Raw genomic sequence first — 26987 nt, 5'->3', positions numbered from 1 at the left:
TTGACCCTTGCTGTTTCCCTCTAGGCTCTCTGAACATCTCTAAACTGCTGACTTAGTGGATTGGTTGGGCAATGAAATCTAAATTTTCCATTGATGAAATTTTTTGACAACTTTTTTTTTTCTTCTTCTTTTTTTTTTTCGGAGCTGGGGACCGAACCCAGGGCCTTCCGCTTGCTAGGCAAGCGCTCTACCACTGAGCTAAATCCCCAACCCCTACAACTTTTTATTTTCTTTTTGATGTGGCATTACTACATAAACAGCCCAGTCTGGCCTTGAGCTTGTGATTCTTCGGCCTAAGTCACCTAAGTGCTGGGGTCACAGTTATGTGCCCCTAAGCCTTTCCTCAGGCCAGCCCGACCAGGCTGTGCCAGCCTTTTTACTTCCCCAAACAGCATTGACATTCCAAACTGCAGCCTGATTCTGCTTGGTTATTTCCAATGACTTTGGCATTTTTAATTTGTCAACTTCCCCAACAACTGGGGGTAGAAGGGAGGGACTCCTGAGGGCTGGCTCACGTCCGCCGCTGTGTAGAGGAGCCTCGCCACCAGGCTTCCTGTCTTTTCATTTACGAACATCTGTGAAGACATAGCAAGACTGTCTTCTTCACTAGGCACCTGTCTGCAAGGCCTCGAGCCCTCCTATAGACACACCTGTGCAAGAAGCAGAGCGAAGAAGGAAGGACTGGCCAGAGGTAAGAGGGACGTGTTCAACTTCGTTCTTTCGAGGAGCTGGAAGGGGCAGCCGATGTGCTGGAATGTTCTGGATGCGGTTCTCTGTTCCCAGTTGTGGCCTGGAGTTCTCCCATACTCCTCTTAGAACAGGTCATGGACAGTGACCTCCCACTGGAATCATGAGGTTCGAAAGGCTCGGCAGTAAGCATTGCTCATCTTTGCCAGTCACTGCCCGCCAAGCATAGTTTAGTGCTCAGAGCAGTAGGTGTCCCCTCGACGCACCCCAGCTAGAATGCAAAGTCAGAGGGGTGATGGCTGGGAGCTAGAAAAGGCAGCTGGGAGACGGTGGGAAGGGTGAAGCCGGGGAGAGAGAAAATGCAGAAGTATTTAAGCAAAGGACAGAAAATCAGAAAGAAGGAACAGATATTGAGAATGGTGGAGACACTAAGAAATGAAAAAAGAAACCGTGAACACAAGAAAAACAAATAAAAAGCAGAGTAAAAAGGTGGACTACATGCCATTTAAAAAAAAAAAAAAACAAAAAACAAAAAACAAAAAACAAAAACTACTTTGCAAAACACCAAGGATCATACACTTAAGAGCAATGCAAGCCACATGGTCCGTTTTTGGCCTCGCTCAGTTTCTTCTGTGTTCACGTGAGCTGTGGACCTCTTGTTATCTTCTGTGGACTTTTAGGATCTTGGTTTGTTGTGTTTTGTTTCTGAGGTCTCACTGTGTTGCCTGGGCTGGTCTCAATATCCTGGGCTCAGGTGATCCTTTTACCTCAGCTTTCCTGGTAGCTGGGATGGAGGCACATGCTGCTACATCTGGACTGATACTTAGGGTTTTTGAAATGTTCTAAGGGGACTGACTCTGTTTTAGTTACCCTGAGTTAGGAGATGGGGAAGGTAATTTATCAGAAAATGTTAAAACTGACCTCTTATCTATGAATTGCTGTAAAGGGATACTCTCCTCTCTCTCTCTCTCTCTCTCTCTCTCTCTCTCTCTCTCTCTCTCTCTCTCGTTAGAATAATTAATTCTAAGAGAATTCGTCTTGGCTACAGACCCCAGTGGTCTTGGTACAAAGTGGGCATAAGGTAGAACTCGGGGCTGGGGATTTAGCTCAGTGGTAGAGCGCTTACCTAGGAAGCGCAAGGCCCTGGGTTCGGTCCCCAGCTCCGAAAAAAAGAACCAAAAAAAAAAAAAAAAAAAAAAAAGGTAGAACTCTATTTCTCAAGACAGGGTGAGCTGTTCAACTCTGGCCCCCTGACTTCAGACCCTCAGACCTTTCTCCTCTCCTACAGCCACATGGTCTTGAAGTCCTGTTGTACCCATGGATGATGTCCTTCAGTTCATAGACTTGTTCCCGGAGAGTGGTTTCCTGAGGTTCAGTCTGATTCTTCATAATAGAAAGGTTCCGTCTTGATAATTCAAAAACTCTATTGAGTGGAATAGAGGAATGTCCTGGTCTTGTAGGGAACTTTATTTATTTATTTTATTTATTTAATGTCGTAAGCAAGGCCGGGAGAACCTGATGACAGAGACCAGTGCTGTTTCATGTTCTGACCATTTCTGGTGCTATCTGAGATTCTGAAGGTTGATACAAAATGGCCGCCCCGCTAATGAAAGATCCCCTGAGGAGCCAGATACTCAGAACCAGTTTTCCCTTTCAACCGGAGGCCCTCATAGAAGAGGCCTGCCTCTAAGTGCAAAATCTTCCCCCACAATCAACCATACTAGGCAGAGGCTCGAAGTGGCCTTGGGTCTTGCTCTTGACCACAGTGGTGAAGAGGCAGTGGTTGGGAGTTGGGTGGCCATGTCTGGCATGTCTTAGACACGTAGTAAACATTTGTTGGGTTAAATACCTTGGATGGAGATGGGAAATGTTATGATGGAGGGGAGGATGTGTATACGAGCATCTGTAGGGCGTGCATGTTCAGTGCTTTCAGAGACAAGAGCAGCAGGGGGTACAGACCCCCCCACCCACTGCCACCCACCCTTTGCGCGTGGGCATCTGAGGCAGAGGAGAGGGTGGCAGAGGTTGCAGCCACTGAACCACAAGGGTCGCTTAGAGGGTCACATCTCTAGGAAGTTTATACAAAGCTAGTCAGCAGAGGAAGGGTGTGTGGTGAGGGGGCACAGCCCACAACTGGGCTAGAGTGGGCTGACTGGGGACCATGAGGAGAAGATGAAAACGCCTTCAGGACCACAGGCTGTCGTTGTGGTGGGGCTGTGCTGGAGCTGTGCCCTCCTCTCCCATCTCTGGGGGCCCTGTGAGGGTGGCAGGAACCCCAAGCATCTTGAAAGGTGTGTGGTATGTATTGTCACTCGGTAACATCCCTTGTGTGGTCTCTCTCTGTGTTCCTTTGGTGTTGTGTTCTCTGCATGCATCTTGCCTTCCACAATCCCTTCATTTCTATGCCTCTCCCCTGTCATTTCTGACAGGCCCTGTGCTTTTTGTGTGGTAATGGATCCTGTGAAAGGTGGCTGTGGCTTTGCTGACCTTTTTCTGAGTCTCTTTCTCCTTCGCTCCTGTCTTCCCTCGAGGCCTCTGTGGTTGGTTTTTGCTGTTGTTGTTATTTGTTTTTTGTTGTTGTCTTGTTTTGTTTTGTTTGTCTAGAAAACATGTCCACCTTCTTGGTCCACTGTGTCGTCCCCCCTGCCCCGCACCCTCTCTGCAGCCAATCCCTCTCACATCATCCCCTCGGGTCCAGCCTATATTCTGCAGCTTCCTGTCAGATCAAAGCTCCTGGAAGACTTGCTACTGGCCTGCCGGAAGCTAGGCAGCTTGTTTACAGGGTAGAAGGAACCAGAGATTTTTATGGTGTCTGAGGAGGGGAAAGAAGAGGAAGAAGAGATAGGGGGCACTCCAAGGGGAAGAGAGCAGTAAAGGCTGCAGCTCAGAGAAAGGCACCCAAGGAGCTGAAGCATAAGCATGGAGAAACAGATTGAGAAACGCAGACCTGAGGCGGGGGAGGGGAACCTTGCAGCCAGTCAGCTCTTGCGTCTTTTCCCAGGGGTGCGTACAGGATGCTGCTCTTATGTTCTGTGAGGTACAGCGCCTCTGGGGAGGCTGAGGATGTGGGAATCAAAGGCCAGTTCTCTGGGGTAGCGGCGGAAACCTGAAGCACCAAAGCAGGCTGTGGCTGGAAACCCACAGCGTCCTCCACGGAGCCAGTTCCCAGGGTGCATTGGTGCGGTGCCAGGAGCTGGAGACAGTCGCCAGGGTTGTGGAGTGAGGGAGAGAAAGTGTCTACCAACTGGGGAAGAGCCAGGAAGAGCCCTCATTCCCCCAGCATCTGTACCAGAGCAACCAGAACCTAGACCCCAAGGAGGAAGAGCCCAAAAGGGATTTGGTTTCTTTGTAACTTGTACTCACTGGACCGACAGGCCTGCTCACCAAAGTTCTCCATCTAGGGTAGGGACAGTAGGAAGCCTTTTTGGGGCTAGGCTTCAGCTCTTGCCACCCCAAACCCTCTCCTTAAATGCTCTGCAAACCCTAACCCAAGCCAACTGTACCCTAACCCGTGCCAATTTGTACCCCCTCCATGACTACAATGACTAGACTCATCTCCCAAAACCTCTCTTTTGGCTATCTATCTATCTATCTATCTATCTATCTATCTATCTATCTATCTATCTATCTATCTATCCTCTATCATCTTTCTAGACATTTGAAACATCTTTGTGTTTTAGGTTCTGGAAGATTCTCCTTTGAGCCAGTGGAGGAACTGGACAGAGCTATTTCTTAGCTTCCCCCAAGCCATATTGTCAGAACAAATGCCCCACACCTCCTCTGGGTGCTATGTCCCCATCAAGAATTATGTGTTTGGGATCCAAATGGCCCAGTGGATAAAACCGCAGGTGTCATGACCATGACCTGACTTCAAGGGATTGTGTAGAAAGGAAGTAATTACAGTGTAAGGGACAGGGCTAAGGAGACCAACCTGTACGTTGAGGGCCACAGACACTAGCAACAACGGTGAAGTGTTTAAAAAGGCAAAAAAAAAAAAAATGTTTCAAGAAGCCAGGCAGAGCCTAAGTTGTGGACAAGGACCAACAGGCAACAGTTATAATGGGGCAGGACAGAGGGAGGGTGGACATACAGCTCTCGGCATCAAACGCACCCAGAGGATGGATAGAGAGTAGAGAGACGCTCCAGTCTCTGGCTCAGACACTCCCCTCTCCTTTTGACATTTCTCATTGGCAGCACCAAGTGGTCACTAGAAGACCAGGAAGCCTAAAGGACACAGCCAGTAGCAGCCAACTCCCTTGGTGGAATTTGGTCCTAGAGTAAGTTGCATGGTGGGGGTGTCTTGGCTCCATCCAGGCCAGGCTGGGTGTGAGTATACACTTAGTGCTGGCTTTCCTTCTCAGGGTGCCTCTCTCCCCCTCTCCCTTCTTTCCTTGAAGCTACATTTTTGTAGTACTGAAGATGGAACCCAGGGCACGCAAAGCAAACTCTGTACCCCGAGCTATGTCCTCGGTGTTCACTGACCCATTTAGGGAACAGAATTAATGCCCTGCGTATAGAAGGACACCCCAGTGAGTTACTTGCCTTTGGCTTAAGTTAAACAGGCACTTTATCCACTTCCACTGGTGCCAGCCTGAGACTGTCATCCCTCTCCTTGTGGAGTTCAGGCTAGGGGAAAGGGAGTCTGTGAATCACCCTCTCTTAAGGTGACAGAGGGGACATGGCCAAGAGAGCGCCATCAGGGAGCTGACTGAGTTCAGAAAGGGCAGATTGCTACAGAGCAACACAGCAAGGGTTAGCCAAGGGGACAGAAAAATCAGGCTTGGGAGAAAGAACAACAAAAAACTCTTCATGAATATCTCGCCTCACCAGCTCTGGACCAGATCCCTGCTGAGACTCACCCATAACAGTCACTTCCCTGAGGCCTGCTTATAGCGTGGACTGCTGGGTTGCAGTATGTGTGTGTGTGTGTGTGTGTGTGTGTGTGTGTGTGTGTGTGTGTGTGTGTGTACATGTGTGCTTGGGTGTGCATGTGCAAGGTGTGTGCATGTGCGTGTGTAAACAACAGGGACTCTACTTATCACCAGAACCAATCTCAACTCTCCTAGCTTGCCTGTTAGAATTTATTGTCAGGCCCCAAATACCTTCCTCTATCAGTTCCCTGTGCTGTGTTTGTTATTAGCACTTCTGCACATCCACACACCTCAGCCAGCAAGGGACTAAGGATGGTCCTTCCCCCTCTCCTGTCTGCTTGCTGAGGATGGCCTTGAACTCCCGACTTCCTGTCTCTTTCTACCTTCTGTGCAGGGATTATCTGTATGCCCCACCACAACTCAAACCGCTACACACTTGGTGCTCCCGAACCCACTTTTAATAATTTTGAAAAAAATGTATATTAAAACATTGCCACCATCGCCACAGACACTTAGTGGTAGAGCACTTGTCTAGAGTGTGGGGTCCCGAGTTCTGTCTCAATAAGAAATTTTATCAGAAGTAAATATACCCGGCTGGTGAGATGGTTTAGCTGGTAAAGGTTCGTGCCACAGAGCCAAACCATCTGACTAGATCCGTGAGCCTCAAAATGGTGGAAGGAGAGGACAGACTCCCACAAGTTGTCTTCTGACCTCCACACAAGTGTAACATTTGATAAATGAATAGACAAACAGATTTATAGATACGTAAATGAATATGTAAACAAGGCAGAAAAGTTGAACGAGTAACAAGTCCCCCCCCCACTTCAGTAAGAGACATGTTTTGCTTTCAGTTTGATGATTTTCTCTTTCCTTCTTAAAAATGTTATTTTTAGACAATTTTGTAAACCTGTATAAAGTGTTCTGATTACTCTCACCATCTTCTCTTTCTCCCAATTTGTCAACTACCCTCCCCTTCCCAGCAAGCCCTGCTTCCACTTTTACGTCTTGTTTGGTTTTGTTCTTTTGTGACCCATCCAGTTTAACTAGGGCATCATGAGTATGGAGTGATTCACTGCACGGGAAAGACACCAGTGGCTTTGCCACTGAAAACCATGACTGTCCCTCTTCCAGCAGCTGCCCGCTGCCCACAGTTCCTCAGGGAGAGGTGGGGCTGTGGCCTTACGAGCTCCCCACAGTTGTGCCCACCCACAACTGGGTCCAGTGTTGTACAGGTTCAGAGGTTTAAGGTTGACAGGAACCACAGCTTTCAATTGCGCTCCGTCTCGGTGCTGGCCTGCTTTTGGCAAGCAAGCGAGAGATGTATCAAAACCTGAATAAAGGGCTAGGGGTCCAGGTAGAATGCTTGTCTAGAAGGTGCAAGGGGGTTGCATCTATGCCAGCATGAAATGAATAAACAAGGCAACTGTGCAGCCTTGGTGCAAGGTCCATCTGTAAACCTAACATTAAATATTTGAAAATTACAGTTATCAGGGCTAGGAGTGTGGCTCAGTAATAGAACATGTATCTGGTGTGTGGGACTCTCTAGGTTATAGGTCCATGGCTGGGGAAAAGCAAAGAAACAAAAAAATTACAATATCAGTAAAGGTGATATGGTTTAGAGGTGAAATAAAGCTATCTGAAAATGGTTTATCAAAGTTTCTGAACCTAGACCTAAACATGTGTGTGTCTGTGTTTGTATGTGTGTATGTGTATGTGTGTTTGTGTGTGTATGTATGTGCGTGTTTGTGTGTGTATCTATGTGTATATGTATGCGTGTCAGTTTGTGTGTGTGTATGTGTGTGTGTTTGTGTGTGTATGTATATATGTATGTATCGTGTGAGTTTGTGTGTGTATGTGTGTGAGTTTGTGTGTGTATGTATATGTGTGTATTTGTGTGTATGTATGTTTGTGAGTTTGTGTTATATGTGTGTGTTTGTGTGTATGTGTATATATATGCATATATGTATGTATGCATATATATAATTTTTGTTTACATGAAATGTTGTTAGACTATGCTTATACTTTAATTTTTTGTTTATTTATTTTATGTGTAAGGATGTTTTTTCTCCATGTGGGTCTGCACACTATATGCATACCTAGTGCCCTGGGACTTAGTTCCAGACAAGCCGCCATTAAGTGCTAAGAACTGAACCCAGATCCTCTGGAAGAGCAGCTAGTCCTCTTAAGGGCTGAGCCATTGTTCCAGTTCGTGATTATACTTTTAAATCTAAGTCTAACGATAGCTGAAATCTAAACTAAAAAGAGCTGTTTCTCTATACAGAGTCTAATAGTTTCTCTAATGAACCACTTGTCCAAAGCTTCAAATAATTAACAAAGCACCAAACCTACTCACAATATTGACTCTCAAAACTAGATCTGAATGCAAGTGAGTATATATGTTTGAATTAGCATATTTGTGTGTGTGTGTGTGTGTGTATCCATGCCAGCTTGCTCCACGGGTTCCATATTTCTGCCTCCCAAAATGCTGGGATTACAAGTGTCTGGCTGGCTTTTCAGTGAAGTCTGGAGGTCCAAACTCTAGACCACACATTTGCATGGTAAACATTTTATCTACTGACCATCTCTCCGGTTCAAAATTAGATATTTCTTTTTATTTATTCTATGTACTTGAGTACACTGTCGCTGTCCTCAGACACACCAGTAGAGGGCATCGGATCCCATTACAGACGGTTGTGACCACCATGCAGTTGCTGGGAATTATGCTGCTGCTACCGCTCAGAATGTTAAAACTGTCTTCGGCTACCAACATCCCAGCCTCAATTTGGCATGGAACTTTCTGGTGCATCACTGTAGGGCGTCCACTTAAGTGTGTGCAAATGAGGTCCTCTGGGTTGGTTATAAAGGTCCCAAGAAGAGAGAGAGCTCTTGTGTGCCCCAGGGCCAAGAAATACCTGAAGACTAACGATTTCTATCTTCCTCCGCCCTTGCTATTTTTGCAGACTCAGATCCCCATCCGCTCAAGCAGGCCACCATGTGCCGAGGCTTCTCTTTCAGGCACTTGCTGCCGCTGCTGCTCCTGCAGCTGTGTGAGTTCTCTGACTTGGGGACCAGTGGCAGATGGTGCGGGAGGAGGGGCGAATGGGAAACCACAAAGGGTGGGACGCAGAAGGAGACAGCTGTTCACATCTGAAACATGACCTTCTTTTCTGTGCAGCAAAACTCCTAGTTGTCACCCAAGGAAAGACCGTGGTGCTGGGGAAGGAAGGGGGTTCAGCAGAACTGCCCTGTGAAAGTACCTCGAGGAGGAGTGCATCCTTCGCGTGGAAGTCCTCTGACCAAAAGACAATTCTGGGATATAAGAACAAGTTATTGATTAAAGGTAAGATTCCCTGTCCCCCTAACCCAGGGAGGAAAACAGTGAGTTGAATGAACTTGCAGTTGGAAAACCTGTTCCTAGAAATCCAGAGTGTCGTGATGGCGAGGCTCCTCACAATCTCAGTGGCCCTCTCCCCCGGGATCCCCCCTTTCTAACTGGTGATGACACACGGCTTCAAGAATCTTCATTTTAGTCTTTTAATATTTATGACTTTAATGGACATTGCAAAAATTATCACACAAAGTATATGATTTCAAGAGTGTTATTACTACAGACCGTAAAGATGATATGATACTGTGTTTACTCCTGTTAAAAGCAACAGTTCGTGATATAGAGTGCTTGCCTGGAACATGTAAGGGCTCTGGTTTGATTTCCCAGCAAAAAATCAAACAAATAAACAAAAACAAAACAAAGTCAGGTGGTGGTGGAGCACATCTTTAATCCCAACACTCAGGAGGAAGCAGAGATAGGAGGATCTCTGTGAGTTTGAGACCAGCCTATTCTATAGAGTGAGTTCTATGACAGCCAGAGCTATGCAGAGAAACCTGTCTTAAAAAACAAACAAACAAACAAACAGCCTACACACACACACACACACACACACACACACACACACACACACCCCACACCACACATGTCCTCTTAGCATTAGGAGGCTAAGGCAAAAAAGTGATAAGTTCTAAGGTCGTACATCAAGCCTGTCTCACAAATAAATTTACTCTTGAAAACAAACACATTCTAAGATGCTGTGTAAAGTAGAGAGATTTGGTTAAACTATGTGCAATGTCTTTGAATGGTTGAAGTTTGAGAAGCACAGCTCCAGTCCAGCCTCTAGTCTTCCCAGAGGAGCGTCTGAGGCCCAACCCTAAGATTTCATGCCTCTTTGGAGGGCCTGGGGTGCTGGCCTCCACTAGAACGCTTTGTTCTAGACAATCAGATCCTGCTTGATATCTAGATATATATTTTAAATTTTTTTAAAAGATTTACTTATGAGTACACTGGAGCTGTCTTCAGACACACCAGGAGAGGGCATCAGATCTCATTACAGATGGTTGTGAGTCACCATGTGGTTGCTGGGATTTGAACTCAGGACCTCTGGAAGAACAGTCAGTGCTCTTAACCACTGAGCCATCTCTCCAGCCCCTAGATATATATATTTGAAAGATGAGTCTATATTCCTATGTGTGTTAATACATATGCTTGGGCTGGTGAGATGGTGAAGCAGATTAAAGGCACCTGCCACCAAGTCCAACAACCTGACTCTTGTTCTAGGACCCATGTGGTCAGGCCCAGCTTATCCTCTGACCCCCATGTGTGCTCTATGGCATGTGCAAGTGAGAATGCTCACACACTCTCTAAATAAACCAACAAATGTAGTAAAAAATTTTAAGTATATTTATTTATCCAAAATTGGCACGTAGTCCTAGTTCATTTCTTTTCAGAAACTACTTAATTCCTTATTCACCTATACTATGATTTACTTGACTGATCCCATCTTGTTGGGCATTTAGGCTCTTTGCAGTTTTGTAGGAACACCAGAGGATAATTTTGTGTCCTCGAACACATTTTGCAAATACCCTTAAAGTTAAAATGTATTTTATTATTTTACATTATGGGTGTTTTGCCGGCATGCATGTCTGTGCACCATGCTGTGCCTGCTGATTGAGGAGGATGAAAGAGAATGTGGCATCTACTGGAACCAGACCCCCAGATAGTCTACAGTGAGCCACTGTGCATGCTGGGACTGAGCCTGGGTCTTCAGATAGAGAAGTCAAGGCTCCTGTTATGAAATAGAGTAGGGTGAGGGGGTACCATGCCAAGGTATGCCCCTGAGTAACACCATACAACAGGTCTGGTATAAAAGGGGTTTACCGGGGAAGGAGTAGAAGCAGACAAATAGACATGCAGAGAGACAGACAGACAGGCGGACAGACAGACAGATGGGAACAGAGCCATAAGAGCAAAGAAGGGTGGACAGAGAAGGGCCAAAAGGGGGACAGAGACTGGTGGAGAACATGAGAAGGAGGTGGGGGCAGGGAGAGAGAGGTGGCTTTTTATAGGCATGCCACACCTGGTGGGGGTGGCAGGTGGTGACACAAGCCATTGCTAGGGCAGGGCAGGGAGGGCAGGCCAGCAGAATGCCTGCTTGCTGACACTAACTGAGGCTTCATCTCCCCAGCCCCAAGTAATGTCCTCTAACATGGTGGTTCGAATGAGACAAGGTCTCACTGGGTAGCCCAAGCTATCTTTGAACCTACAGTAATCCATCTGCCTCAGTCTCTCACATGGTGGCGTTACAGGCATGAGCCACCATTCTTCATGCTGCTGGGAATAAAAATTACTGTTTTACCTGACATAGCATAATATTTAACAATATTTTAATTATGATTTTTATTTCAAGATAAGGTCTCACCATAAAGCCCAAACAGCCTCCACCTCTTTATGTAGGTTAGGCTGGCCTTGAACTTGTGATGTTCCTGCACAGCCTTCCAAATGCTGAGATTGCAGAAATGTACCACCACACCCAGATAAATATGATTTCTGTAGCTTTGGTTTGCATTTAAAAATCATTCTTTTTAAAATGTTTTTGTCATCATCATCATCATCATATTTAGTATGTGTGTGTGTATGTATGTGTGTGTGTTTGTGTGTTTGTATATGCAGATGTGTGAGAGTCAGTGTGCACGTGTTCATGGTCAGAGGACAACTTTTGGGATTGAACTCAGGTAGTCAGGCTTCTGTGGAAGCACTTTTATTCGCTGAGCCATCATACCAGCCTTGAGGTCATTTCATTATTGTCGCTGTTGTTTTTAAGACAGGGTCTCTCTTCGTGGCCCTGGTTATCCTAGTGTTTGCTACTTAGAGCAGGCTATCCTTGAACTCATAAATATCTGCCTGCCTCTGCCCCCAAAACGATCGAAGCCACACCCAGCTAAGACAATGATTTCAAACATAAAGTTTTATAAAGAAAAGGCTGATAAACTATATTTACTTATTCAGACACGGGATCTCCCGTAGCAGGCTGGCCTCAAGTTCAACCGTGTAGCTGAAGATGAACTTGAACTTCTGACCCTTCTGTTTCTCATACCTTCCAAGCACAGGTATTGCAGACATGTATGAACACACTGTCGTCTGTGTGGCCATGTGTGTAGTTGAGAATCAAACTCAGGTCCTTGTACAGCATGCTGTGAAAGCACTCTACCAGCTGAGGTACATCTGAAACAGGCTATAGCCTAGGCTGGCCTTGAACTCAGTATGCAGCAGAAAGGAACTAGAACTCCCGATTCTCTTTTGTCTGAGAATTATAAGCATGGTGCGGGGGTGGGAGGTGTCAAAGTTAAGATTTCGTGCATTCTAAGCAGACATCCTGTCAACTGAGTGAGCACATTCCTAGTGGGCACACATTGGATTCTAGAAGGCAGTTTACACTAACTCTCGTCGACGTGACTGAGTGCTTCTGCCCCCAGCATCATGGCCACCATTGAATGTTTTATTTAAACATGGGTGTGCATTTGTTTGTGAGTGCAGGAGCAAGCCACATGCCACACAAACATAGAGGTCAGAGGTCACCTCGTGTGTTGGTCCTCACTTTCCACTTTATTTGAGGCAGGGTCTCATGATGTTTGTCACTGTGTGTGCCAGGAAAGCTGGCCCATGGGTTTCTACACGTTGTCGTCTCTGCCTCTCTCATGAGTTTGTGGCAAGCAGTTTACCCACTGATCCACCTTCTTAACTTTGCCTCCTCCTCCTCCTCCTCTTCTTCCTCCTTCTCCTCCCCTCCTCCCCCTCCTCTTCCTCATTTATGTCAATGTTTTTTAATTTGTATTTATTTCTCTTACCTGTGAGATTAAAAAACTTTCTAAAAATTTCTAATCTTTTTTGTTAATGCTTTTGTTCCGTAGAAACAATTCCCTTTTTAACTTCCTGGTTGTGTGTGTGTGTGTGTGGGCACGCAGATATGCTCACCCTGTGTGTCTGAGTAGAGACCAAAGGTCAATGTTCGATGTCTTCCTCTATTGTTCTCTGCTTTTTTTTTTTTTTTTTTTTCGTTTTTCTTTTTTTTCGGAGCTGGGGACCGCACCAAACCCAGGGCCTTGCGCTTGCTAGGCAAGTGCTCTACCGCTGAGCTAAATCCCCAACCCCTGTTTTTTGCTTTTTAATTAACTAATTAATTTATTTATTTTATGTGCATTGGTGTTCTGTAAGGTCCCCTGGAAGTAGAGTTACAAACAAGTGTGAGCTGCCATGTGGGTGTTGGGAATTGAACCCAAGTCCGCTGGAGGGGCAGCCAGTGCTCTTTTTTTTTTTTTTTTTTTTTTTTTTGGAGCTGGGGACCGAACCCAGGGCCTTGTGCTTCCTAGGCAAGCGCTCTACTACTGAGCTAAATCCCCAACTCCCAGCCAGTGCTCTTAATCCCTAAGTCATCCCTCCACCCCCATCTTTGCTTTACCTTCGAGGCAGGGTTTCTCACTGAACCTGACGTTCAATGCTTCTGTTAGATGCTCTGCTGAATAGCTCCAGGATCTACCTGTTTCCACCACTCGTGGTGCAGGACATGTGCATGGGCTTGCATCTGCACAGTTGGCTTTACATGGCCGTAGGGGATCTGAACTCAGGTCCTCCTGGTTTGGCAGCAGGCTCTTCACCTATTGAGCTGCCCACCTCCTCTCACTTCTTGATCTTTAACAATGGCAGCATCACCCTCTTGTTGCCTGGATGTGTGGAAGTCAACCCCTTCCCTCTGCTCCAGGCTGCCACCTCTCACCACTCCCCAGCTACAGTCGCCCCTCTCCTTCACTGATTTTTGGTTTCATCCTCTCTGAGATGCACCTGTCCCACGGAAGGGCAGCCTGGCTATTCTCTTCCTTGTCTTTCTTCTTGTCTCTCTCTTTCTGTTGCTGCGGTACTGGCTTCCCAAGCGAGCATTGGCACGCGTCGTCCTCTGCGTAGGACCAAGCCTAGGAGCTTCCACTGCTCCTTCTGCTGTCTTTGCACCGTGGCCCAGCACCCCAGCTGGAAACCTTCACGCCCTCATGTCTCGTGACAGCTGGCCTTGGGCTACTTTCTTATGTCATCCCCCTTCCTGAACGACCTTTTCCCGCATCCATTTTTCTGTACTTAAACCTTTTTATTTCTTGAGGCCGGGGAGCCAGTGTGTGAGAGCTCTTCCAGCATGAAGTCTTCAATTGGAAACTCCATCACCCATGTGAAAATCTGGAATAGTGTGACTTGTGACCCACCTGCTACCCCTGCGTTGTACAGGGCAGACGGGACGATCATGGGGGTTGCTCACCACCATACTAAGTCCAGGGTTAGTGAGAAACCTTGTCTCAGAGAAATAAGGAGAGTGGCATAGTAGAATATCTGATAATGCTCTCCTTCAGGCACCTACACACTCATGTGCACACACACACACACACACACACACACACACACGAAAACTTTTTTTCTTGCCAAGTTAGAAACTGACAGGCAAGTGCTCTACCATGAGGCTCACCCTAGCCTGCCTATATCTTCCTTCTTAAAGATAATTTTATTTATTATTTGGCTGGAGGCACAGCTGAGTGGCTAAGAGCACTTTCTCCTCCTGCAGAGAACCTGGGTTTGGTTCCCAGCACTCGTATAGAGAGGCTCACAACCATCTGTGACACCTGTGCTGGGGAAATGACACCCTCTTTTGATTCCCATGGGTATCGGCCACACACATTGTGTATATACATACATGCTGGCAAAACACTCATACATATAAAAGAAAAAAAACAAATCTTTTAAAAATTGTTATTTATGCTAGGTGGTGGTGGTGCATGCCTTTAACCCAAGCAGTCAGGAAGAGGCCAGCCTCAAACTACAGAGCGAGTTCTAGGACAGTCGAGGGTATGCAGTGAAACCATAAAAGAAAAAAATTACTAATTGTTATCACGACAGTGAGGGTGTGTCAACTTTTTGAACTCAGTTCTCTCCTTCCACCTTTGTGTGGGTTGCACTTAGGTTTGCATGGTCAGGTGAAAAGCAACTTTACTAAGACATCCTAGCACCCTACCCCCACCCTATCACACTCACTTTTGATGATGATGGGGTGGAGACTGAACCCAGGACCGCATGTGTACTAGTCAAGTTCTCTACCACTGAGCTGCATTCTCCATTCAGTCTTTTAAGACTTAGCTCAACACCGCTCTCCTCAACCAATTTGTCTCAGGTTTGCCCATTCTCTTAGATACACTACAACCTTTTGAATTTCCTTTTCGAATCACGAGGCATCTTGGGCATTCGCGTCATGATTTTCTTCATCAGAAGTCAAGAAAGGCAAGCAGGAAGGCTTATTTTAGGAGCGAGGTGATACATGTCACTTTGAACAGTTGACTCTGGGACGTTGTGTTATTGGAACACAACGAATTCTTCCTTGGGCTACTGGATATACGAACCTAGAGTCGAACAGAAGGCTGGGCTGGGGACACCCACCTACAGTGATAATAGAGCTGTTTAGTGGGATTCAGAGTAGATGTAGAACTAGGGAAGGAGAGCAGGAGATAACTTAGGCCAACACTAAACAGTTGTCTAAGATCAGGAAAGAATAGGCAAGGGACCAAAGGCGTAAAACAGGAGAGAAAGAAAGGGTGAGAGTGGGGGAGACCTCACCGGGTAAGGGCATTTGCCACCAAGTTTGGACTTGATCCCTGGGCCTCACACAGTAGGACACACACACACAGAGAGAGAGACAGAGAGACAGAGACAGAGAGACAGAGAGAGAGAGACAGAGACAGAGATAGAGAGAGAGACAGAGACACACACACAGAAACAGAGAGAGACAGAGACAGAGAGAGACGGAGACACACACAGAGAGAGAGAGACAGAGAGAGAGAGAGAGAGAGAGAGAGAGACTCTGAGGAAGTCTGATCAGTTGTGAGAATGTAGAAATGAGTTACGGAGCTGCTACCGAGAGCTAAAGGAGAAATTTCCTCTTGGAATCAATTGACAGGATCCTGAAAACCACCTAGGAGATAGGCCACATGGGACTCCTGGGAGACTTTATAGCCTCTGGACATGACTGTGAGGACTTTTCTTGATCAAATTCTGGTGGAGGAATCTGCCCACTGTGGAAACAAACAGGAAAAAACAAAGCCAAACCAAACAAACAAAAACCCAGCTGAGCACAAGGATCAGTCCATCATCCCCTGCCTCCTGCTGGTTCATGGAGCATGATCGACTGCTTTCAACTCTCGTTGCCTTGGGTTTGAATCGTGATGGACTGGACCCTTGAACCATAAAGCGCCCTCTCTTAGGTTGCTATGGTCAGGGTGTTTTATCATAGCAATAGGGAAAGAATGTAAGACAGAGCGAGGAGACATGGGCAGGGTGTCGTTCAGGCATACAGCCTCCTTAATATGTGTGAGGCCTTGGGATCCATCCCCAGCATGAACGAGGTGAGGAAGGGAGGAGGGAGGACTGAAGGATAGAATAGATCCTGCGCCCACACTGCAGGAGACAGCATTGCAGAGTGTACGTCCCAGGCCCGAACTATAAGCTCCACCTCTTACAGGTGTCCAAATTTAAAGGTAGAAAGGGGGTGTGGCAGGGGCAGGTGAAGCCCCGAGTTTAAGGCCAGCCTGGTCTACAAAGCCAGTTCCAGGACAGCCAGGACAACATAGAGAAACCTGTCCTCCTCCTCCTCCTCTTCCTTCTTCTTCTTTAACGATTTATTTATTTTATGTATATGAGTACACCGTAGCTGTCTACACCAAAAAAGGGCATTGGGTCCCATTACAGATGGTCGTGAGCCACCATGTGGTTGCTGGGAATTGAACTCAGGACCTCTGGAAGAGCAGTCAGTGCTCTTAACCCCTAAGCCATCTCTCCAGCCCAGGTATTTGGTTCTGAAGGCACATTAATAACTCTAATTCATAGGACTAAATACTAAGATGTATGAATTTGAGCAATTGTTTCAACCCTGAGCGGCAGTGTTCATATCTGCACAGTTGGCAAAACAGTCTGTGCGCTGTGGGATTATTGTGAAGATCGCTGGAGATGGGGTGTGCAGTGTTTGGTAGTAAGAGCGGGTGCTCTCCAAGTCAGCATAGTGTCTTATGATATCTTTGGGCCACTGCTCCCACCATGTGAATAGATATGGTGGGGCTTCTCATCAGTCTGGAGCTCCTGATAGGGAATGAAGTGAAGAAGGCAATTCAGACCAGCAGGCTTGTGGGCCCTCATCTTGGCAGGGTGCCGGGCACCTCAACGAAAGTACGGCTTCTATTCACAGGTTCACTTGAGCTGTATAGTCGTTTTGATTCCAGAAAAAATGCATGGGAGAGAGGATCATTTCCCCTCATCATCAATAAACTTAGGATGGAGGACTCTCAGACTTATGTCTGCGAGCTGGAGAACAAGAAAGAGGAGGTGGAGTTGTGGGTCTTCAGAGGTGAGTCAGGCGGCCCTGGGATGTAGACGCCTCCCCCTCTTCCCTTCCATTCTCACACCAAAACCAGGACCTGAACCGGTGACATTTCAGACCACAGGTGGGTCAGAATGTTCCTCTGGGTGGTTAATGGGTGAGGGACAAAGAAAGAGAAAGAGAGAAGGAAAGAAAAGGGGGAGGAACTGAAGGAAGGAAGGAAGGAAGGAAGGAGACAAAGAGCAAGGGAAGGAGAAAGAAGGGAACCCTCCCTGCCTTGTGCTAGGAGTGGGCAGATGGGAGTTGGGAGGGGAGGGAGGCACTGTTGAAAGATGGGATGATGGAAAGACACGGTTGTTCTTTCTTCCTTAGTCCTTGGGGATGGTGTGTGTGGTGCAGGTGTGTGTGGTGCAGGTGTGTATGGTGCAGGTGTGTATGGTGCAGGTGTGTGTGTGTGTGTGTGTGGTGCAGGTGTGTATGGTGCAGGTGTGTATGGTGCAGGTGTGTGTGGTGCAGGTGTGTATGGTGCAGGTGTGTATGGTGCAGGTGTGTATGGTGCAGGTGTGTGTGTGTGTGTGTGTGTGTGGTGCAGGTGTGTGCGGTGCAGGTATGTGTAATGCAAGTGTGTGCGATGCAGGTGTGTGTGGTGCAGGTGTGTGTGTGTATGGTGCAGGTGTGTGTGGTGCAGGTGTGTTTGTTGCAGGTGTGTATGGTGCAGGTGTGTGCGGTGCAGGTGCGTGCGATGCAGGTGTGTGTGATGCAGGTGTGTGTGATGCAGGTGTGTGTGGTGCAGGTGTGTGCGGTGCAGGTATGTGTAATGCAAGTGTGTGCGATGCAGGTGTGTGTGGTGCAGGTGTGTATGGTGCAGGTGTGTGCGGTGCAGGTATGTGTAATGCAAGTGTGTGCGATGCAGGTGTGTGTGGTGCAGGTGTGTGTGTGTATGGTGCAGGTGTGTGTGGTGCAGGTGTGTGTGTTGCAGGTGTGTATGGTGCAGGTGTGTGCGGTGCAGGTGTGTGCGATGCAGGTGTGTGTGATGCAGGTGTGTGTGGTGCAGGTGTGTGTGGTGCAGGTGTGTGTGATGCAGGTGTGTGCAGTGCAGGTGTGTGTGTGTATGGTGCAGGTGTGTGCGATGCAGGTGTGTATGATGCAGGTGTGTGTGGTGCAGGTGTGTGTGGTGCAGGTGTGTGTGGTGCAGGTGTGTGTGTGTGTGGTACAGGTGTGTGTGGTGCAGGTGTGTGTGTGTGTGTGTGTGTGTGTGTGTGTGTGTGTGTGATGCAGGTACTCTGCTTTCTCTACAGTGACCTTCAATCCGGGTACCAGACTGTTGCAGGGGCAGAGCCTGACCCTGATCTTGGATAGCAACCCTAAGGTCTCTGACCCCCCGATAGAGTGCAAACACAAAAGCAGTAACATTGTCAAGGACTCCAAAGCTTTCTCCACGCACAGCCTAAGGATTCAGGACAGTGGCATCTGGAACTGCACCGTGACCCTGAACCAGAAGAAGCACTCATTTGACATGAAACTCTCAGTGCTGGGTAAGAGGCTACACTCTCTGAAGCTTCCTCACTGCTCAGGAATTCCTCAGTCTGCTCTTCTGTTGGTTCCTGGATCTCTTGAAGTGAGTGATGGGATGGCTGCAGACCCTCCTCTAGCTGAGGTCCATCCTGAGGGCCCTCCCCGCTTAGGGAGTGCCAGTACAGCAACCAAAAAGTACATAAGAGGGAAGTGTGGCAAAGTAGGAGGTGAGAGCACAGGAGTCCTAGTGTCCTCGTCCCCAGCTTTCACTTCTAGTAGTGGACAAGTCCATACGCTCAGGAGTACTGACTTCAGCAAACCAGTCGCTGCATCTCTACATCCTGAGCTAAGCCCTGTGGGAGACTGAACACAGACCTTGTGTGTAGTACTGATTCAAGTCCCAACTCTGCCACAGCCACTCACTCCTGCTTTATTATTTTAATTTTGGAGAGATCATAATATAATTACATCATCTCCTTTTCTTCTCTCTAAACCCTCCCATGTACCCCAGCCAACTCCCTTTCAAATTCATGGCATCTTTTTATTTGTTTCACACACACACACACACACACACACACACACACACACACACACACACACGCGCGCGTGCGCCACTTGTTTGGTCTGTATAATGTTGCTTGTATGTACATGTTTTTACGGACCTGATCCTTTCTTATTGGATAACCAATTAGTGTGTTTTTCCTGGAAGATTGTTGTTGTTGTTGTTGTTGTTGTCGTCGTTGTAGCCTTGGTCTAAGCTTGAGACCTCCGGAGTTCTGCCCCTCTCACATTAGCATGTCCATTAGCCGTGTTGGTAATGAGAGTTTATGAGTATAGTTTCTGACATTCGTAGGAGACACAATCTCACAGCAAACTCTTGTTTCTCTGGTCCCAGCCATCTTCTGAAACCATTCCTGAGCCTTGGGTGCATGAATTATGTTCCAGATGTATCAGGAGGGATCGGAAATTAAACATTTCCATCTGTCCCAAAGAGAAGCTTCCTCAATGAGGGGTGAGGACTACGCCTATCTGTGGTATAAGGACAAACGTTTAGAATGTTGTTAGGGATTATGCTGGTTTAGTGAAGCGATGGTTGTAGGTTGTGATGGTTTGAATAAAAACGGCCCTCATTAGCTCATATATTTGAGTGCCTAGTCACCAGGGAGAGGCACAATTCGAGAAGGATTAGGAGGTGTGGCCTTTTAAATGGATGTGTCATTAGGAGTGAGCTTTGGGGTTTCAAAAGCCCACAGCAGGCCCGGTCTGTCTGCCTCTGTGCCTTTGCGACTGGATGTGTCCCTCAGATGTTGCTCCAGCACTGCCTGTAGGCCACCATGCTTCCCTCTGTGATGAGAATGGATGAAACCCCCGAAACTAGAAGACGGGCACAGTTCATTGCTTTCTTCGATAAGAGTTGCCAAGGACATGGTCTCTTCACAGCAATAGAACAGTGACTGAGACACAGGTTCTCCTCCAATACCCATGACTTCAGCAGCCCTGGGAAGCTGGTTAGCTCCCCACTACCAGGATTCCTCTTCCTGTCAAGTGACAACTGTATCTCTTATCCTGTGCTCTCATATGCCCAAGATGGGGATGATGCTGTGACGGCAACTTTCCAGTACCATCGAGAGAATGACAGTGTAGATCAGTGCCTTATTTTAGTGTTGGTTCTTATTTTGTGAAGGATAAGCAAACGTCTAATAGCTTCTGGCCTCCAGGGGTCCTAGGAGGGAGAAATGACCACCTTGGTGGATAGATGGTCCCTGTGTCCCTGTGCCAAACGCTTGCCCTGCCATATGCTCCCTCATCTGCCTCTCCCTCTGCACCCAGAGTTATTTCTGCTTATTTCACACCTCCAGGCTTTGCGAGCACATCCATCACGGCCTATAAGAGTGAGGGGGAGTCAGCGGAGTTCTCCTTCCCACTCAACCTTGGAGAGGAAAGCCTGCAGGGAGAGTTGAGATGGAAGGCAGAGAAGGCTCCTTCTTCCCAGTCCTGGATCACCTTCTCCCTAAAGAACCAAAAGGTGTCTGTGCAGAAGTCTACTAGCAACCCCAAGTTCCAGCTGTCCGAAACGCTCCCACTCACCCTTCAGATACCCCAGGTCTCCCTTCAGTTTGCTGGTTCTGGCAACCTGACCCTGACTCTGGACAGAGGGATACTGTATCAGGAAGTGAACCTGGTGGTGATGAAAGGTAAGGGGTGGGCTGAGAAGGGCAAGCCGGGGTAAAGTGAAAGGGCAAGCCTGGGTAAAAGGTGAAAGGGCAAGCCTGGGTAAAATGTGAAAGGGCAAGCCTGGGTAAAAGGTGAAAGGGCAAGCCTGGGTAAAAGGTGAAAGGGCAAGCCTGGGTAAAAGGTAAAGGGGCAAGCCGGGGTAAAATGTGAAAGGGGTGGTCTAGGACTCTCCATGGCTGGTCAAGTCTGCAAAGGGGACGCTTTGACTCTGATTGTCTCACTAAATAATGAAGGACTCTTTGGATCTTGAGACAGTTTTGTTTTGATTTTTATTTATTTGTTTGTTTGTTTGTTTATTTATTTATTTATTTTGTCCTGGGGACGGAAACCAGGGCCTCATTCATGCTGTGCACAAACTCTATTACTGGGCAACACCCAGTCCTGAGCTGGATTTGAATTGAGGCTGGAATTCACAATTCTTCCCCAACATCTATAATCCACCCTGGGACTGGCTCCACAGAGACTAACACACGGGATTTAGTTCTTCCTCTGCCTGACCTTCTGCAACCCTGGCTAAGCCCGTTCGGCACTGTGGACCTTTTTGCTCATTTTAAAAAATTATTAATTCACTTTACATTCTAATATCATCCCCCTCTCTCCTCCCCTCTGAGAAGGGGGAGCCCCTGGGGCTACCCCCCACCCACCCATCAGTCACTGCAGGACTGGGCACATCCTCTCCCACTGAGGCTAGACAAGGTGGTCCAGTTAGGGGAACAGGATCCACAGGCAGGCAACAGATTCAGGGGCAGCCGCCACTCCAGTTGTTGGGGGACCCCCATGAAAACCAAGCTGCACATCTGCTATGTATGTGCGGGGGAGAGGGGCCTAGGTCTAGTCCATGCCTTGTCTTTGGTTGGTGGTTCAGTATCTGGGAGCCACCAAGGGTCTGGGTTAGTTGACTCTGTTACCCTTCCCGTGGACTCTCTGTCTTTTTCAGGTCTCTCAAACCTTCCCCCAACTCTTCCATAAGACTCCATCTAACGTTTGACTGTGGGTCTCTGCATCTGTTTCCATTGGCTGCTGGGCGGAGCCTCTCAGAGGACAGTCATACTAGGCTCCTGTCTGTAAGCAGAGCAGAATATTGTTAATTCTGTCAGGGATTGGTTCTTGCCCGTGGGATGGGTCTCGATTTGGCCCAGTCATTAGTTGGCCATTCTCTCTGTTCTTCATCCCTGCATATCTTGTAGACAGGACACATTTCAGGTCAAAAGTTTTCAGGGCTGCTGCTCTTAGCCCTCCACTAGGAGTCCTGCCTGGCCACAGGAAGTGACTGCTTCAGGGGCCATATCCACCACAGCTAGAAGTTTTAGCTAGAGTTTAGTCTAGCTAGCTTTACCCCCAGAGATACCCTGGACCTCCCCCTGTGCCGGGTCTTAGGCATGCTCTGGAGATAACCCCACCTCCACCTCGCCAACGCCAATTTCTGTTCTCTCTCCCCTGTCACTTTTTAAAAAATATTTATTGGGCTGGAGAGATGGCTCAGTGGTTAAGAACACCCGACTGGGGCTGGAGAGATGGCTCAGCGGTTAAGAGCACCCGACTGCTCTTCCAGAGGTCATGAGTTCAATTCCCAGCAACCACATGGTGGCTCACAACCATCTGTAAAGAGATCTGATGCCCTCTTCTGGTGTATCTGAAGACAGCTACAGTGTACTTATATATAATAAATAAATAAATCTTAAAAAAAAAAAAAAAAAAAAAAAGAACACCCGACTGCTCTTCCAGAGGTCCTGAGTTCAATTTCCAGCAACCACATGGTGGCTCACAACCATCTGTAATGAGATCCGATGCCCTCTTCTGGTGTGTCTGAAGACAGCTACAGTGTACTTACATATAATAAATGAATAAATCTTTAAAAAAATATTTATTTATTTTACATAAGTTATCCTTATTTTATGTCTGCGTGTGGGTGTCTGAAGCCCTGGAAGTGGAGTTATAGACAGGTGTGAGCTATCGAGATGGTTGCTGGGAGTTGAACCTGGATTCACGGGAAGAGCAGTCAATGCTCTTAAACACTAAGCCATATCTCCAGCCCCTTAAGATTTTTTTATTTGTGTGCGTGTGCGTGTGTGTGTGTGTGTGTGTGTGTGTGTGTGTGTGTGTGTGTGTGAGAGAGAGAGAGAGAGAGAGAGAGAGAGAGAGAGAGAGAGAGAATGTATGCCACTCATGCCTATGACTGAGGAGGCCAGAAAAGAGCATCACACACCTTGCAGCTAGAGTCACAGTTAGAGTTGCTGCTGTATGGGACCTCCGGAACAGCAGCAAACACTCGTAAGCTCTGAGCCATCTCTCCGGCCCCATCATCTTTTTAATATGGAACGAAATCTTTGCACGTGGTAGTGGTTGTAATATCAACCTCGACGAGTTATTTGTATCTTTAATACAGCATCCTTTCAACTGCACGCATCACAGTGACTAACCCTTCCTACTTAGCACCTGCCTGGCCCCATGCAAACACTTCAGGCATCCATTCACACATTCCGTACTGCCAGTCTATCCAGGGACACCCTGTGTCTCTGCTATCGCCATGGCTGGCAGAGTAGCCATGGTGCCAGGCAAGAAGTAAATCTGGTTCGCTCCTTACAGCTTGTACAGGCTGGGAACCCTGAACAACAGGACCCAGGTCTCTGCCCCTCTTTCCTCTGCAGTGACTCAGCCCGACAGCAACACTTTGACCTGTGAGGTGATGGGACCCACCTCACCCAAGATGAGACTGATCTTGAAGCAGGAGAATCAGGAGGCCAGGGTCTCCAGGCAGGAGAAAGTGATTCAAGTGCAGGCCCCTGAAGCAGGGGTGTGGCAATGTCTACTGAGTGAAGGTGAAGAGGTCAAGATGGACTCCAAGATCCAGGGTAAGGATCCAGTTTCTAAGGCCTCACGCTAAGCCTTGGTTGGCCTCTTCAACTGTGGAACTTCCTGGGACAAGCTATGCTGACCTAGACTCTCAGCCCCCTAGCTCCTCTGACGTGGAGGCATTTTGTACAGAGGCCTGAAGATAGAAGTGAGGAGGGAGAGAGGCCCTGGGTTCTAGGTTCCCACGTGCATCCTCCAGAGTCCTACTTCCATACAGCTTAGGATGAGGCCTTCCTGGCTAAGAGCTACCCATCTCCTTGTCTTCCCCTTAAACTTAAACAAACACATAGGGCCTGGTATCAGGCACCTGCTTCTAGTTCTCTAGAGCTCTCTGAGAAAAACAATCCCTTCCTTGGTCTGTAACCCCCAAAACCCTTGGCACTCAGCTCTTTTCTCTGGCCTGGGACCACAGGTAAGTCTGTCCCTAGCTGGAGGCACCGAGTTTCTCTCTTTCTTCACAGTGTCTGGGATGGACACGGGGCTTCCCTCCACTGGACCTAGATCCCCAACCAAAATATCTACCTTCCCTCTTCTCCCAGTTTTATCCAAAGGGTTGAACCAGACAATGTTCCTGGCTGTCGTGCTGGGGAGCGCCTTCAGCTTTCTGGTTTTCACGGGGCTCTGCATCCTATTCTGTGTCAGGTGCCGGCACCAACAGGTGAGTGAACCTTCCATAGTTGCCCACTGAATCCTCAAGCACTGTGAAACCTTGTCCTTGAGGCTGAGCACCCCACGACGGGCTTCTGGTTTAGCTTTCTCTGCCCACCAAAGCCCGCCTCTGATCCCATCTGAAGGGAGACACCAGAAGGAATAGCTGTCACCTGACAGGACAGGTGGCTTAAGCCATAGTAAATGCTTCTTCTCTGCCAGCTTCCCCCCCTCCCCCCTCCAAGGGGCACCTCCCTCCTGGAGGACTAGGACCCTCACCACTGCTCTCCTTGTCCCTGGGCAGCGCCAGGCAGCACGGATGTCTCAGATCAAGAGGCTTCTCAGTGAGAAGAAGACTTGCCAGTGCTCCCAGTAAGGATCGGGGCTGAAGGGTAGGAGGGGGAGAGAGAGGATGGGAGACCAGTGCTCCCAGTAAGGATCTGGGCTGAGGAATGGGAGGGGGGAAGAGGATGGGAGACCAGTACTCCCAGCAAGTATCCGGGCTGAGGGGTAGGAGGGGGAGAGAGAGGATGGGAGATCAGTGCTCCCGGTAAGGATCTGGGCTGAGGAATGGGAGATGGGAAGAGGATGGGAGACCAGTGCTCCCAGTAAGAATCTGGGCTGAGGAGTAGGAGGGGGAGAAAGAGGATGGGAGAAAGGGAAGACAAGGGTAAGGGAGACAAGAAAATGGAATTGAGAAGGATGAGAGGTGCGAGTAAGGGTGGAGAGAGTGAGAAACAGAACTTGGGAAAGGGCTGGCAGAGGGAGATGAAGGGGCAGTGGGCCTGAGGTACGCAGACTACAGCGATGCCCTGAGGTCCCCCTGTGCTGCAGGAGAAAAGTGGGCAGAACTTTTATGAAGGGATTGGGAGAAGGGATCTGCTCCCCTTGTTCTTCTCTCTTGCAGCCGGATGCAGAAAAGCCACAATCTCATATGAGGCCTGGGCCCCACCTGCAGCCCTGCCTGTGTCCTGTCGCTGACCCAGGCCTGTGGACCAGATGAATGTAGCCCACACAGTGCCTCTGGCCTCCTGCTTTTCTCTTCCACAACTGGCCACGGTTTCTCTGCCTCTGTTCCCAAGCCCGTTGGCTGAGCTTGCGCTCGGCTGTGTTTCAGACACTCAAGCACACCCAGCCAGCTTATTGATCCTCCGTAGCTGCCTTTACGCCAGAGCCCAGCCCTTCTCTGACTAACATCCTGGATCTTCTTTCCAGCTGTCTGCTTGGATCTAAGGGCACCTGACCTGGATGGTGGGACTGGTGTCTGGAAACACACAGCACAGTTCAGGAGAGACCTCTGGGACCAGGCTGAGTGGGGGGCCTCACGCACATCACACATCCTTTCAGGGGCAGATGCAGTCTGAGAGGGCGCGGAAGTCAGCTTCAGCTTCCCTGGCTGTCTGCTTCTTGTTTGAGGGGGCAAGACCAGACTCACATTCTGACCAGTTCAACAACACATGTCCAGACCACCTGCACACGGCCACACACCTGTCCATATATCGGAACAGCATATCTTAATTCGTAAGCCAGTTTAACGTCCTGGGTGTTTGACCCTCACAGAAACCTTACATGTGGGTTAGCAAGATGGGCTCAGTAGTAGAAAGCTCTTGCTGCCAAGTGTGGTGACCTGAGTTCGATTCTTGAGAGCGGAAGTAGAGAATCGACTCTTGAAACCCTCATGTGTACACCACACACACACACACACACACACACACACACACACACACACACACACACACACACACGCACGGTGAAATCTTACAAGCTGACAGTGACAGCCAAGATGGCAGAGAGAACCAATCATCCCTAGTAAAATGGAACGTGGGTTGAATGAACAAGTGCTGATGTGGGACCAACCCAGAACTTCTGATCCCTAGAGCCTCTGTGTGAGAGACAGGGATGACCGCCACACAGAGCTCTGGAGCAAGTCCTAGGCACCAAGGACACACAGGAGCATAGCCCAGGCGGAGATCATGAGAGCATGGAGGAGAGCTTGTTTCAAATCCTCCTTGACCACTGCTGTCCGGCCCTTTACCAAAGGACAAAACCCTGCTTCTCTTAGAGTGAGGCTGGGAGAGACCCACCCCTCAGTGTGTGCAGAGCCTGGGAAGTGAGCAGTGCCGGGGTCCTTCATGGAGAGCACTGTGGCAGGTGGCTGTACCTCCCGTCCTTCCCACACATCCGGGGAGGTCAGGGGTCTAAGGACTCGCCCTGCTGGTCTTGATCTGTTCCTCTCAGACTCTCAGCCTCCTCTGCCTCTTTCTGATTTCTGGCTTTAGGATCCCCTTTCCCTCTCCCAACCCCTTTCCCTGTTTTCCTATTTTCTTCCCAGCTGGTCTTCTAGAAACATCCCCTCCCCATTTCTCCTCATTGCTCGCTTCTTATTTTTGCCCACTCCCCACTCCTGCTTCCTGAGCTGACAGGAAAATAAAGGCTATAAATAAAATGCACT

At 48.3% G+C, this 26987-nt stretch overlaps 1 protein-coding gene across 3 annotated transcripts; it reads left to right on the top strand.

Annotated features, from left to right (window-relative positions):
- The first annotated feature begins 495 nt into the window (after positions 1-495).
- On the top strand, positions 496-26985 carry Cd4 (Cd4 molecule). 3 transcript variants are annotated; one of them, XM_006237331.5, is made up of 11 exons: positions 497-691; positions 4882-4964; positions 8519-8605; positions 8734-8898; positions 17153-17311; positions 18583-18819; positions 20659-20994; positions 23683-23886; positions 24427-24545; positions 24840-24907; positions 25443-26985. In XM_006237331.5, the coding sequence occupies exons 3-11, from the start codon at positions 8551-8553 to the stop codon at positions 25471-25473; spliced, it is 1374 nt and encodes a 457-aa protein (XP_006237393.1). In that variant the 5' UTR covers positions 497-691; positions 4882-4964; positions 8519-8550; the 3' UTR covers positions 25474-26985.
- Positions 26986-26987: the final 2 nt, after the last annotated feature.

The sequence above is a fragment of the Rattus norvegicus genome, chromosome 4, assembly GCF_036323735.1.
Source record: "Rattus norvegicus strain BN/NHsdMcwi chromosome 4, GRCr8, whole genome shotgun sequence".
Classification (NCBI taxonomy): domain Eukaryota; kingdom Metazoa; phylum Chordata; class Mammalia; order Rodentia; family Muridae; genus Rattus; species Rattus norvegicus.
This window is presented reverse-complemented; position numbering and strand designations above follow the sequence as displayed.

Bases quoted from the DNA above. Each gene is read 5' to 3' on its own strand.
- Cd4 (XM_006237331.5), top strand. From the start codon at position 8,551: ATGTGCCGAGGCTTCTCTTTCAGGCACTTGCTGCCGCTGCTGCTCCTG. The intron at 17,312-18,582 runs GTGAGTCAGGCG...CTTTCTCTACAG, and splicing joins GGAGTTGTGGGTCTTCAGAG to TGACCTTCAATCCGGGTACC. The intron at 24,908-25,442 runs GTAAGGATCGGG...TCTCTCTTGCAG, and splicing joins AAGACTTGCCAGTGCTCCCA to CCGGATGCAGAAAAGCCACA.